Source organism: Echinops telfairi, unplaced genomic scaffold (genome assembly GCF_000313985.2).
Source record: "Echinops telfairi isolate 266 unplaced genomic scaffold, ASM31398v2 ScPeMD7_7423;HRSCAF=8461, whole genome shotgun sequence".
Lineage (NCBI taxonomy): Eukaryota > Metazoa > Chordata > Mammalia > Afrosoricida > Tenrecidae > Echinops > Echinops telfairi.
Window position 1 is genome coordinate 2,732,929 of NW_022111323.1, and position 14,289 is coordinate 2,747,217.

Here is a 14,289-nt window from a genome sequence, read left to right on the forward strand (position 1 = left end):
TTTTCCACGAACTTTTTGAAGGTCCCCCATATATACCTTTACGCCTCTCAAATACAGTCGTGTGTTTGAGGCACTTCCTTATTTCTCATAGTCTGTTCTATTCTTTATTGTATTACTTACTATGTTGTTTTATAGTTGCCTATTTCTTCTTTTCTCTACTAGATGGTAAGTTGCTTGGTGGCAAGGTATCTCAGAATTTACCCCTGAATTTTGTCCATAAGACTAGGTGTTAAGAGTTTAGTTTAACTAACCTATTTAATCCCAACCTTGACACTGATAACTTGATTAGTTATTGGTTCAAAGTCTACACTTTAGAGTCAGACTTAACTGGAATGGAATATGGACATTGTCACTTACTGAATATATGCTATTAGATAAGTTTACTTAATATTTTGGAACATCAGTTTCCTCTTCTGCAATATGGGGATGACACATACATGCCTTTGTATTCCTTTTCAGGAAGATTAAATGAGATGATATCTGGCTTTATATGAATGTTGTTGTTAGTTTGAAAATCAGAAAACTTCCTGCTTCTCCTTGTTTCATGTTTGAGAATAGGTACAATGTTTCAGTAATTCCTCTCAGTTACATTGCCCTTGATCAAACCCTACCAGGACTCCTACACCCTCCTCACCACTGATTTTGGATCACTTGTTGTTCCCTTGTCTCTGGGTTTGTTAATACCACTTCCTTTCCCCCACCTCCTCCTCTCCCATGTCCCCCTGGAACAGTTGTTCCCGTTGTTTTCTCCTTCAGAGTGTTTATCCAGCTAATCTTATCTCAATAGACCTGCAGAGATAATATGCACAAAAACAAGACAGAGAAAAGCAAAGCAACCAGACAAAACAACAACAACAACAAAACAAAACAAAAAAAGAAAAGAAAAGCCTGTAAATATTCCAAGGTCTGTTTGTTGACCTTTGCAAGTGTTTTCTGGTCAAGTCTGATGGGATGCCACACCCTGGCTCCAAAGTCGACTTTTGGTACTCCCTCGAGACTTCCCCTTGCTGTTCTGTTGCATGCCCCTAGTGCTTTGCCTCTGTGTGGTGGGGTCAGATCGGATGCAATTCCCATACTGTGCCTCTTGTGTTGCCCCCGTAGGGCTATGGGTCAGTGAGGGATGGTGTGTCTCACAGTGGGGTCAGCCATATGGTCCTCTCTGCATTGGCTGATCTGAGTGGGGATATCATCCTCAAGGCTTCCTGGGACAGGATGTGCTCCACTCTCTCTTCCTCCCCGTTCATTTGCTCCCATGTGCTCTGATTAGACATGTCCCTGAGCTTTAGCTTCAGTGCTGTCCTCTGAAGTAAATTGTTCCGCGGGGAGGGGTGGCTGCTTACATAGTTGGGATTGGGGTCGACCCCTAAGACTTCTCTACTGTTTCCCTGCTTCATGCTAGTATGTTGCATTCACATCTTGGAGTACCAGGTTGAAGTCTGGTCCCTCTTTCTCTGTGGAGATATAAACAGTACCATTCCCTTGGGTGGGTTAGTGCCCTATTCCCCCGCTACCCATTTTTTTCTTTTCCCCCACCTTTTTAGTTGGCTACCATATGTATCCCTGGATTTGGTCTGGCCCCTGACATACTACCTGGACCTCACCCAGGAATGTTTGTATACAGTAGCTTTTTCCCTATGGCCTTTTTGCATATTTTTTAAGCTTACCTCAGCAGACTCATGTTGTATGTGTCCTTTTGTGCTTGGCTTACTGGGCTTAACATAATTTCCTCCAGTTCTTCCCATGCGCCTATGTGCTTTATGTGTTCATCACTGCTTTTTAGCGATGCATAGTACTCCGTTTTCTGTATGTACCACCATTTTTTAATCCATTTATCTGTTGATAGAAATTTGTGTTGTTTCCATCTCCTTGCAATTGTGAAGTGTGTCATGATGAACATTGGAGCACAGATATCTGGCCATGGTTTGTTTCTTGCCTCTTCTGGGTATATGCCTAGTAGGGGAATTGCTGTGACCTCCTTTATTATGGAACTTGTGACTTTGCTAGCACTGGTTTTGTAGTTGGTATGCTACTAGTTGTTGAGTTAGAAAGTTAAGGCTTATAAGGAAAGAAGACAGGCCAGTGAGTTTTCATATCAGTAATACGTAAGTACTCTCTTTTGTACTTGGTACTTGAATAAAGACTAATATTTATGTTTTGGAGGATAAAATGCTTCTCAAGTGTAGCATGATTGAACACTTCATGCTTGCCTTATAAGAGCTGTTCACTTGGAGTTGAGAGGAGGATAACCTTTCATGCCTTTTTGGATTCTGATGAATGTGCTGAGCATAGTAGCCAAAGAATCATGGGCAGAAATTGAAGGTGACTAACAGGACAGCAATAGGGTAGTGGAAACTCTTGGACTTGGAGTCAGACAGTCATGGGCTTTTTCAGATCCTCACTGTTATTTATTTCTATAATAAAATGAGAAATTATACATACGTTATAAACTAGTCTTGAGGTATTGAAATTACTTACCACAGTGAATACTCATTGTTATTTAACTCTCTTCCTTTTGTCTTCCTTTTCTCTCCCCCCCTTTTTTGCTTCTTTCCTTAATAAGTAAGAAATCATTATAAAATATAGCAGTTGCATTCCTGTGTATGAAAATGTTGTCAGTTGTCACATTTATCTGCAAATTAACCCAAGTTCACTTTAATATTGCTTAAGATTTAAGCACAAGACCTAAAAGAGATAAAAGTTAACTTCTAGTTAGTAAAAACTGTGTTCCATTTATTAAAACTTGGAAGAGTTACTATGGGAGATGCAGAATTATCCTTTCTTGAAGGTTTTAGGATTGGCTTTCTAGTACCTCTTTTTCAGATCCACCTGGAAGGACTCAGACAGAGATATGCTTGGAGAAGAGCATTTAGCCAAATGGTCTCTGAAGTTTCTATTCCAGTTCAAGGAACTGTTTTCTAGTGGCCAATTCTTGAGATGGTAGTCTGAGAAACTTCCACCGTCACTTTGCAGCATTTCTCAATAGAACTTTCTGGTGCAGTTGGTTACTACCTCGTGTTATAGAATGGAGGGGAACGGTCCATGTGATTTGAACTACTAAGAAAGTAGAAATAAAAACCTAAAGAAGATAGGTATGATAGCAGCAATCCAGAACACTCATTTATTTATCATTCCAATGCCCCCTTTTCTGTATGTAATTATACGCCTTCTCACAAAAGAAGATCAGTGATATTTGTGATAGTATCCCCATTTAACAGATTTGTACCAAGGTTCAGAGTGCTAAAGTACATAAAACACAACAAATGGCTACTTATGTCTGATTTGGTCATAGAGGATGAGGTCATTGGTATGGGTTCATACCATTTTATTGATCCAAAAGTATTCTTTTACCACCACCTTAAGTCAGATACTTTAACCTGCCTTTATAGCCTATAAGATTGACTAATGCCAGAGAATTTTTCTGATCTTCCCATACAAATCAAAAAAGCTCTGTCCAAGTTGCATGGGATCGGCAGACATTACTCAGAAAAACATCAGGAAAATTAAGCTTCACATTGACTCTCTAGAACAATGGATAATAATACATGCAGTTTACTCCTGGTGGCCTGTTTCCTGCTCTCCTATTTTTTTTTCTTGCCTGCTGACAATGCACTGCATTTTTGTGTCTTTCTAGTTTGGAAACTGCCAGAGACCATGTTCTGCCCATCGACTATTACTTTCCACCCCAGAAGACCTGTCTGATCTGTGGAGACGAAGCTTCTGGCTGTCACTATGGAGCACTCACTTGTGGAAGCTGCAAAGTCTTCTTTAAGAGAGCCGCTGAAGGTAAAGGGTTTCTCACACTGATTTATCTTCCTTTCCTTTCTCTTTTACCTTCCAAAGAGACATCACCCTTCTAGAATCCAGAAATTTCTCGTCTCAATGACAGGGTCACTTAAGAACCTAAGATCCCAAAGAGCAAGTGTCTGTACTTGCTGGACCTGGCTACAACTGCTGGGATAGCAACGAAGATGGTCCCAGCTGGTACTTGTGGCTCTGTGGGTCTGAGGAATAAAAGAAAAAGTATTGATTTGAAAAGATTTAATTTCCTCCTTCCTTGTGTTGGACTCTGATGCCTTGTGATGGGAAAAAATTGTCCTTATTAGAGAGAATAGGAGTGGAGAAACCCCAACTGAGTCCCCAGTTTGTTCTCTGTGCTATATATGAGATTGTTTCTTAGTAAAGGCTTTCTGGCCTCGGCCCCAGAAAGGAAGTGTTCTTTCTGTTCAGTAGACCATCAGTCTCTGCACCTGCTCCCTCCTGTTGATGCCTCCTTGGGGTCTCTTTGGACTCATAACTTCTATATAGTTAAGGACCCAGAGTGAAGAAGCAATTTTATCTTCCTTTCCAAATCCCTGTCTTCAGTAATTGCTCATTGGCCTAGATATTCAGGCTTTGTATCAGATGTTTGGTTTCTTAGTCTTATTCACCTTAAAACAGTTTCTGTCTTCTAAGTTCCCAGAGGTGTGGACATATATCTTACAGCAGGAACTCTCATTTCTAGATCTCTTACATATATGAGTGCCTCCTTTTTATATCGAATACATCATGAACTGTTACTTCTCAACCTTTCCTAATAGAGTCCCTTATAAGTGAGCACTGGTAACCAGTCGCTTAACCATAGACATTCTGCTCTGGGGTAAGACCTAGTTGCTAAACATCAGTATCAGAATCCACCCCTGTCCTAACTTTCCACAGTGGTGGTATTTCCTACCAAGACAATTTCTTTTCTTCTCATTTGCCTGAAAGAAGTGTGGACTTCCAAATCTGAACGAAACTTTTGCTTATGTAAGTATACTGACCACTTAGATGCCCCTAAAGCAGACAAGTACACATGCAATACTTTTGCCAGAAGTGTACTGACACATATCAGAGCTTGATAGAAGCAACAGAGAATTTTGGCATCCAGTGAATAGTTAGAAAGTGAATACCTCTCAATTGATCTCACCATTGATAGAAATGAAAATGGTGATTGTTGTTTTATCATTTTAGTCAGGTGGCAGGAATGCTAATAAAATAGGAAACTGAAATTTCATTTCCTTTCAGACTCCAAAGCCCCAAGGATGCAGCTAGCATTGGTATTACTGAAAATATGTTGTATACACCACCCATAACCCTGCTGTGTTAGTATGGGTAGACAGAGAAAAAAATCCAGGGAGACTCATATGTGTATAAGAAAGAGCTTTATATACAAGAGCAGTTGAAGATTGAGAAAACATTTCAGCCCAGTGCAGATCAAGTCCATAAATTTGATATTAGTCCATATGTCGGATACCAATCTATAAAGTCCTCTTCAGACTCGTGCAACATATGCAATGACACTGAATGCAGGCTCATCACAGGCCAGTGGGTGGAAAGTCTTGTGGATCCATTGGCAGTGTAAGCATCTCAGTGCTGGCAGGGTCTCTACATGGCTCCTCCTGCTCAGGGCACTAGCGGAGTTCCATGAGTCTTGTCAGCTGCAATGTCTCCCAGGGAGTCAGCAGAGAGAGAGTGTGTCTCCCACCTCCAACGAGGATTACAGGAGTTCCCAGAATCCTCAGGATAATGCCATGTCCACACAGAGGCCTCATTCACTATGACCTTATTGACAGGGTAGACTCCACCCCTTCATTCTTAATCCTCTTAAATTGACAAACGATTATATGACTACCATACCTCCCACCACACAAGAAGTCCATTACCCCTGCTTGTGCTAGGCAAGTATAAGGTCCAGGATCTAGTGCCAAGGATTTGGCACTTTGGAAAGAGGAAATAGTGCCCTTTCCCTTAAAGTACTTAAAGGAAGATGGTTAATATAAAAAAAAAACAATAAGCAGTTCTGGGAATTTCAGATCACCTTGACTTCCTAAGTGAGAACTTACCTCTTTCCCATGCTCGTCATCCAGTAAGTATGCTCTATAGAGCAGAGACTGCTACAGAGTATCAATCTAGTGCAGTGGTTCTCAACCTTCCTAATGCCACAACCCTTTAATACAGTTCCTCATGTTGTGGTGACCCCCCAAGCATAAAATTATTTTCATTGATACTTCATAACTGTAATTTTGCTACTGTTATGAATCAGGCGACCCCTGTGAAAGGGTCGTTTGACCCCCAAAGGTTGAAAAACACTGATCTAGTGTGTTAGCAAGCATGGGAATTAAATAGGAAAGGTGCTCAAATGAACAAGTTAATTTAATACATAGATTATAACATAATTGATGCTGCGTCTGGGTTAGTAGACCTGAGTGAAAAATTGGTGTTTTAGGTAAACAGAGGAAGTTATAAACTATTGCCAAAAAAAAGATTTTTCTGCAATATCATACATTCTACATGGGTGATTTCTAAAGAAGTTAAGACTGAAGGAAGGAAGCAGGAAAATGGACAGCTGGAAAGACTTCCTGGGAGGAGTTCTGCTGTAAGGCCTCAGTCCTGAGCTATTTAAGAACAGGGAAGAGAGAAGATTGTGGAGAGTGCAAGATCACTTACCTTACAGAACACATAGAAATCCATCAAAGTTCTAAAATGTCACAGAATTCAAGAGGCACTTAAGTTAGGGAAACTCAGTAATATTTTCTTTGAGAAAACGAGACTCTGAGCTCATGAGGCCAAATGTTCTATACTGCTAGAAGTATGAAAAAAATCACCAATGGATCCCTTGGAAAGTTGTGGAGAGGGATCTCTGAGACCTTTGTTTCCATTCTAATTTGAACATTTGGTTCAGATCAGCAGCCTTTTGAGGTGCAGGAGAAGATGGTTTAAGAAAACAAAACAAAATTGGTGTTTTCTTGCCATTTTCTTGCCATTATTATTGCCATTATCCCTGTTTGAAGGCAAAGAGATGTCTTATTACCTGCAGGGAACATTTATTGATTTGCTTTCTTTTTCCTTTTTTTCCCAATTAAATTAAATCTTGATCTTATGTTTAGCTTTTTATTGTGAATTATATGGGGTTTTACATTTCAGACCATAATTTCTATCTTCAACAGTTGAAAAAAGGAATCAAACCTCCCAATCGCCTCATATGCATGTGAAAGCTGGACACTGAATAAGGAAGACCAAAAAAGAATCGATGAATTTGAATTATGGTGCTGGCAAAGACTATTGAAAAGTACCATGGATTGCCAAAAGAACAAACAAATCTTTCTTGGAAGAAGTACAGTCAGAGTGCTCCTTAGAGGCAAGGATGGCGAGACATAGTCTCACATATTTTTGATATGTTGTCAGGAGAGACTAGTCTCTGGAGAAGGACAATATGCTTGGTAAATTAAAGGGGCAGCAAAAATGAGGTAGGCCTTGAGAAAATGAATTGATATCATGGCTGCAACAATGAGCTGAAACGCACGAACAATTGTGAGGATGGTGCTGGCCCAGGCAGTGTTTCCATTTGCTGTACTTAGGGTCTCTATGAATGGGATCAGACTTGAGGGTACCTAAAAATAACAATAGCTTACCCTGTCTTCCCCCCTGATTAAAAAAAACAACTTCTCTCTCTCTTGTAGAATGTAATCTTCCCTTTTAGACATGTGTGCCCTCTAGCCTATTGCTTTTCTTGTCTTTCCTTACCTTCCCACCCCTGGTAACCATCAAGGCCTATTTCTTTTGGTATGAATAACAGTTATAGTTTTTTTTTCTTTTATAACAATGGTCTCATACAATATTTGCCCTTTTGTGATTCACTAACTCCACTCAGAATAATCTCCTCCAAATCCATCCACGTCATGGGATTTTTCATTGTTTTATCATTATTCTTTAATGATGTGTAGTATTCCATTGTATGTATTATACCAAATGCTATTTATCCTTTCCTCCACTGGTGGGCATATAGGTTTTTTCCATGTTCTTGCTATTGTGAAAAGTTGTGTGATGAACATGGAAATGTATATACCTATTTGTGCTACAGCTTTTACTTCTTTAGCGTACATACCAAGTAAATGGATTGCTGGGTCATATGGTATTTCTATTCCAAGTTGTTTGTGGGAGCACCTAACTGCTTTCCATAGTATTTACAGTCCCACCAGCACTATATTAGGGTTCCAGTCTCTCAGCACCCTCACCAGCATTTGTAATTCTCTGTTTTCTTTTAAACTTTGCTACCAATGCTGGCGTGAGGTTTTGATTTGCATCTTTAGGATAGCTGGTGACCACAAGTATTTCTCTCTTTGTTGGCAACCTGGATGTCTTTGGTGAATTGTGTGTTCATGTCCTCTGCCCATTTTTTCCCCAAAACCATTTTATTGGGAGTTAATACAGATATCATATCACTCAATAGTTAGTCACATCAAGCAGTATTGTACAATTGTTACCACAATCAATTTCAAAATATTCTTTTCCTTCTTGAACTCCTTGACCTCTGTTCCCTTTTACTCAACCCCCCAGCACCCCTGTCCCCCACCCCACCCAAAACCTGATTCTATTTGCTGTCCCTATAGCTTCATCAATATTGGGTTTCATATACTGAAAAACATGAAAATATATAACAAAATTTCAAGATGGTGATCCCCAATGACATCTGAGATGAACCCAATTATGAATAAACAAAAAAATACAGAAAACGTTGAAACCAGATAAGACCTAGCATGCATCACAGGAGGGATCAACTGACAAGCTTTTAACCGTTCAAGTCAGGTTTATCCTTTTGATCTTCTATAGTCATCTCTCCAATATTTAATAACTAATTTCCTCCCATCCCTCTATTATGGTTAGAGGGAAATCACCAGAGACTTGTTTCCTATGTAGATCCCACAAAAGTATCTTGGAGTCCCACTGTCATCAATAGCCTTCTGCAATCTGGATTCATACAATTTAGACTCTGGTACTATTCGATCCTTCATCTTCTGATTATATGATTTGCAGTCCTTCAAAGACTGATGTTGGTTTGCTTTTTCCATGTGGACTTAGTTGACATTTCATTCAGATTGTTTCCTGTTTAGAAATAAGCCTTTAAGACCCCAGACGCTATTTCATCTGACAGCCAGGCACCATTTAATTTCTTCACCAAATTTTTGTTATAGCACCCATATCTTCTGTGTGCCCTTCCTGAGAACAAATCAAGCAGGGCCATGATGTAAGAATGAATTGTTCTTAAGTTGGAGCTAGGATTTAGTGTGTGCCCAAAGCCCATTACTGAATCTATGGTTTTGGGGTGTTTTTTTTAATCTGCCTTTGGCTCCATTTCAAAACCTCCTCGTTAATTTATGGTAGAGCCTTATCTATCATCCCCCTGGGGTATAATTCTCTTACTTTAATATTGTCTTTGATTAGGCCCTGGTACTAATTTCTTAGAAACAATTAGTTCTGAAATCATGGCCCTACTTGAAAGTGACTTATTGACACCTAACAACAACTTTTTCTGAGTAAGTGGCTACGAGCCAAAATTAATAGCAGTGGCCATGGTGGTGGTGGTGGTGATGGTGGTGGTGGTGGTGGTGGTGGTGGTGGTGGTGGTGGTGGTTGTGGTGGTGGTAGTGTTTAAATGATCTAATCTCTTCCCATTTTTGCTATGGGTCTTCCGAGGTTTTCTACATAATCCTAGGTTTATTTCGGTAGACAGTTTGTTTGGTTATAGCTTTTTGTTCAGTTGTCCCTTGAATCATTATGACATGCCCTCCTTGAAGTCTGTTTTGTCAAAGATGAATATTCCAACAATGGACTCAAACAAATTTTTACATGTTTTCAAATTTCTTGGATTACAGTTTTTTTATAGTAAAATGTTATTACCTTTTTTATTTCAGTTGGTTCTGCTGTGATGATGCCTTTCTGGTTTTTTTATTTGTAATATTTGCTTCTTTTTCTTTGTTTACCAGTGGTTTGTCAATGATGTCAATCCTTTCACAGAACCAACTTCTTGCATTATTTATTTTTTTCTATTTTTCTGGGGGGGTTTATTCACTTATTTCCGCTCTAATTTTACTTATTTAATGTCTTCTAATGACTGAAGGTTTATTTTGCTGCTCTTAGTCTTTTTGTTGAAGATGTTGGGTTAAGGCATTTATTTTGGTTTTTATTTTATAATGTATGCATATTTGCTCTACATTTGCTATAAATTGCTCTGTGAGTACCGCTCTTGCTGTGAACCAAGTTTTTTTGTATGTTCTATTTTCATTCTTATATGTTTCAAACAATTTTTAATTCCATTCTTTATTTTTTAAATTGCCTAGTAGCTTTTAAGCAGTGTTACTCAGTTTCCTTGTATTTGATTTTTATTCTTCTTCCTATTGTTGATTTCTATTTTCATAGCATTGTGATCTGAGAAAATGGTCTGTGATATTTTAATGTTTTTCAATTTAGTAAGGTTTGCTTTGTGCCCTAACATATGATATATTCTGTGGATGTTTCATGTTCATTTAAAAAGAATGTATATTGAGCTGTCATTGGATTTAGTGTTCTGTATATGTCCAAGGGGTCAAGTTGATTGTTTAATTTGTTTCTTCTGTGTCTTTATCACCTTCCTTTCTAGTTGTTCTGTCCTTTCGTGAGAGTAGTGTATTGAAGTCTCCTACCATTATTATGAAAGTATCTGATTCTATCTTCAGAATATGATTTTAATTATTATTTTTTGAGAATGTTTCATTGAGTGCATAGATATTTATTATGATTAGTCTTCTTTTCCAATTGTCCCATTAATCATTATGTAATGCCCTTCTATGCCGCTCATGATGGATTTTGCATTGAAGTCTATTTTATCAAAGATTAACATTGCAACAATGGGTTCAAAGCAACCATAATTGTGAAGATGGTTCAGCAGTGGGCAGTATTTCATTCTCTTGTGCATAACGAGTGGGAACTGACTCAACAGCACCTAACAGCAACAGTATTGTTAGCCAGATATATATTTATCCGTTCTTTCATTTTTAAACTATTTTTATCTTTATGTCTAATATGAGTCTCTTGTAAGTAGCAGATTTATGGGTACTGTTTTCTCATCCAATCTGTTACTCTTTCCTGCATGACTGTGCATTTAGTCTAATTACAGCCACTGTCATTACTGATAGGTATGTATGTGTTGTTTTCATTTTGCATTTTTTTGGTTTCTTAATGTTCAAATTTATGATTTTGAATAAATTTTAATTGACATAGCTTATACATTCTAATATATACATTCACAGGCAGGTATATTGCTTAATCCCATTGGGTAGAGTTATACAACCATCAGTGCTATCAACTCCCCTTCCACCCCCATTTCCCCCACCTCAGTTCCTATAACCTCAGGGAATCATTACTCCAGTCACTGTCTTTTGACTACCACAAATGCAAATCTAACATGATTAATGAGATATAACACAAAAAGATCTTAATACTAAGGGGAGGAAATCTTAAAGGACTAGAGGACAGTTATGTGGTTCATCAGTGCCATACCAAACTCTGGATTCCATGTGGCCCAATTGTCTTGCTGGCGGACTTTGGGTCTCCACTATATCCAGTCCCCTTCTTATCAATTTGTTTGCGTGTTTCTTGATACCTTTTCCCATCAACACCTCATGATCACACAGGCTGCTATGCTTCTTCCATGTGAGCTTGTTGTTTCTCTGCTAGATGGCTGCTTTTAAATTTTCAAGCCTTTAAGACCCCAGATGCTATATCTTTTGATAGCCAGGCACCATCCCTTTCTTCACCACATTTGCTTATGCACCCATTTTGTCTTCAGCAATTGTGCCAGGAAGGTGAGCATCACAGAATGCCAGGTTGTTAGAACAAAGTGCTCTTGCATTGAGGCAGGGCTTGAGCAGAGGCTCAAAGTCCATCCACTACCTCAGTGCATTGCCATATAAATATATAGGCCAATACCTCTATTTCTATGAATTAATGTATTTACATATGTACACACCTATATTTACACCTGTGTCCAAAGCTTTGCTTACTAGATCTTTCCTCTGGTTCCTTTTAACTTCCTATAGCCTCACCATGACATTCGCCCTTCTTCTCCCTCTCAGTAATTCCTCTCAATTAGATTCCTGTTGCTCCAACACCCCCTGGGTCTCTACGTCCTCCTTGTTGATTTTAATTCCCTAGTGGTTCCCCTGTCTATAGCATTATTTGCTCACTGCTCCCCCCAAATCCCTCCCTAACTGTAGGCCCTCTTCCCATGCTTATATAGGTAGGCAAAACCAACAATAATGTAGACAAAACAAAAAGAAAACAAAAGATTGAATAAAACAAGAGAAAAGAAGGGGGAAAAAGATAATAACCACTAGGTGGAAGAAAGCATACATAAATCCATGTCTGGGCACTGACCTTTATGAAGATCTCTCCACTAGTCCTGGGGGAATTCCAGGAACTGCCCCTCCTAACCTGAAGTCTATTTTGGGGGCTCCTTAGGGGCGTAGTGGCTTGGCGTTGCTCCCATTGCTGATCTCTTAAGTTCCCTTCTTGATTCGCCCACCTGTGGGTGGTTCAAACTGGATTAACTCCCCGCTGTGTGTCCCTAATATTGTCCTCTGTCATGGTATGCTCCAGTAATGGGACATCATGTGTCGAGCTGTTATCTGCCCTACAGTCCTCTCTGTGCCTTAGCAGCTCCTTGCAGGGACTTTGTCCTCCGGGGTTGGTATGCTGATATGGAGGCTAGACCGCCACTCTCCCTAGAAGTATTTGCTACAGAGGATAGCACTAAACCTACAGCTTGTGGAGAGGGGCCAGCATGCCATGCCCACAAGGAAGCAAACCAAGAAGGAAAAAGAGTGAGGGTCCTCACTCTTTTTTTCCCCTCTACCCCACTATTATGTTTTTGGTTTCTTTGTCACTTGTGATTTCCTGTGCTGAGTTCATTTTGTTTGTGTGCTTTCTCATCTGTTTTTTCTTTATTGTTTTCTTATTGTTCTTGTTATTTTTTTTATTTTGATGAAACTTTTCCATTTTTTAGAGGGTACCTTGTTAATTATAATTTTCTTCCCAAGTTTATGACAGTGTACTCTCTCTTGTAAACTATGTGACTTCATCTCCATTAGAAAGTTTTGTATCTGCATAATTCCTCCTTTTATTTTTTCTTCATTGTGGTGTGATATAACTGGCTCCCTATTTTCAATCTTATGCTTTTGTTCTACTTTTGAGTAATGCTTAAGGGGTTTGATTTCTGGTTGGTGTCTTAATGACGGATTGATAACTGCTGCTGTTCTTGATCCTCTGTCTAAATAACTGCCCATAGTCATTTTTGTAAGCTTGGTATCATTTTTACAAATCTCTTCTATTTTTTTCTTACCCAGAAATACCTTTATTTCATCCTCATATTTGAGGGACAATTTTGCTGGATGAGATTCTAGGTTCAAGGATATTTTTCTTTCAGAATGTTATAGATATACTTTCTTTGTCTTTTTGACTGTATAGTTTCTGCTGAAAATACCAAGCTTGTTCTTATTGGTTCTTCTTTGTACGCAGTGTTTCTCTTTTTCCAAGTCATTCCCAGTATTTGTTCCTTGTCCGTAACATTGGAAAGTTTGACCATAACATGCCTTAGTGATTTCTTTTTGATGTCTATCCTCTCTGGGATTCTTTTAACTTCTTGAATGGTATCTTCTTCTCTTTTATTATACTAGTGAATTTTTCTTCCAGCTGTTTTTAAACTATCTTCTTTGTGGAATTTTTACCTTGTGCACTAGTGAAGAATGTATACTGTGCTGTTGATGAGTGGAGTACTCTGTATGTATCTAGAAAGTTGAGCTAGTTGATTGTGTTGTTCAGCTCTTCTGAATCTTAATGAGTTTCTTTCCTGATGGTAAGTCTCTTACTATTATTGTGAAGCTGTTTATTTCTCTTTTCAATTCTGTCAAAATTGGATTGATTGATTTCAAGTATCTTTCTTTGGGTATGTACATGTTTATTAAGGTTATGTCCTTGGTGTATTGTTCCTTTTATCATTATGTAGTATCCGTTCATGTCATTCATTATGTTATTTGCCTTGAAGTTTATTTTGTTAGGGATTAATGTTGCCATACATGGCTTTATATGGTTACCATTGATTCGCTATATTTTTCAACATCCTTTGAGTTTTAGTCTATATTTGTATGTGAGCTTAAGATGAATCTTATCTTCTAAACCAATCAGCTACTCTGTCTTTTTTTTAATCGTTTTATTAGGGGCTCATGCGACTCTTATCACAATCCATACATACATCAATTGTGCAAAGCACATTTGTACATTCATTGCCCTCGTCATTCTCAAAACATTTGCTTTCCACTTAAACCCCCAGCATCAGGTTCTCATTTTTTTCTCCTCCCTCCCCCTTCCCCTCCCTCATGAGCCCTTGATAATTTATAAATTATTATTTTGTCATATCTTGCCCTGTCCGACGTCTCCCTTCACCCACTTTTCTGTTGT

General features: G+C 38.7%; 1 protein-coding gene across 1 annotated transcript in view; it reads left to right on the plus strand.

The window, feature by feature from the left end:
• AR (androgen receptor) overlaps positions 1-14,289 on the plus strand; it is a 277,936-nt gene that overhangs the window by 155,628 nt on the left and 108,019 nt on the right. The window contains exon 2 of the mRNA XM_004715439.2: positions 3,632-3,783. Within this exon, the coding sequence (XP_004715496.1) occupies positions 3,632-3,783 (152 nt within the window). The remainder of the gene's footprint in view (positions 1-3,631; positions 3,784-14,289) is intronic.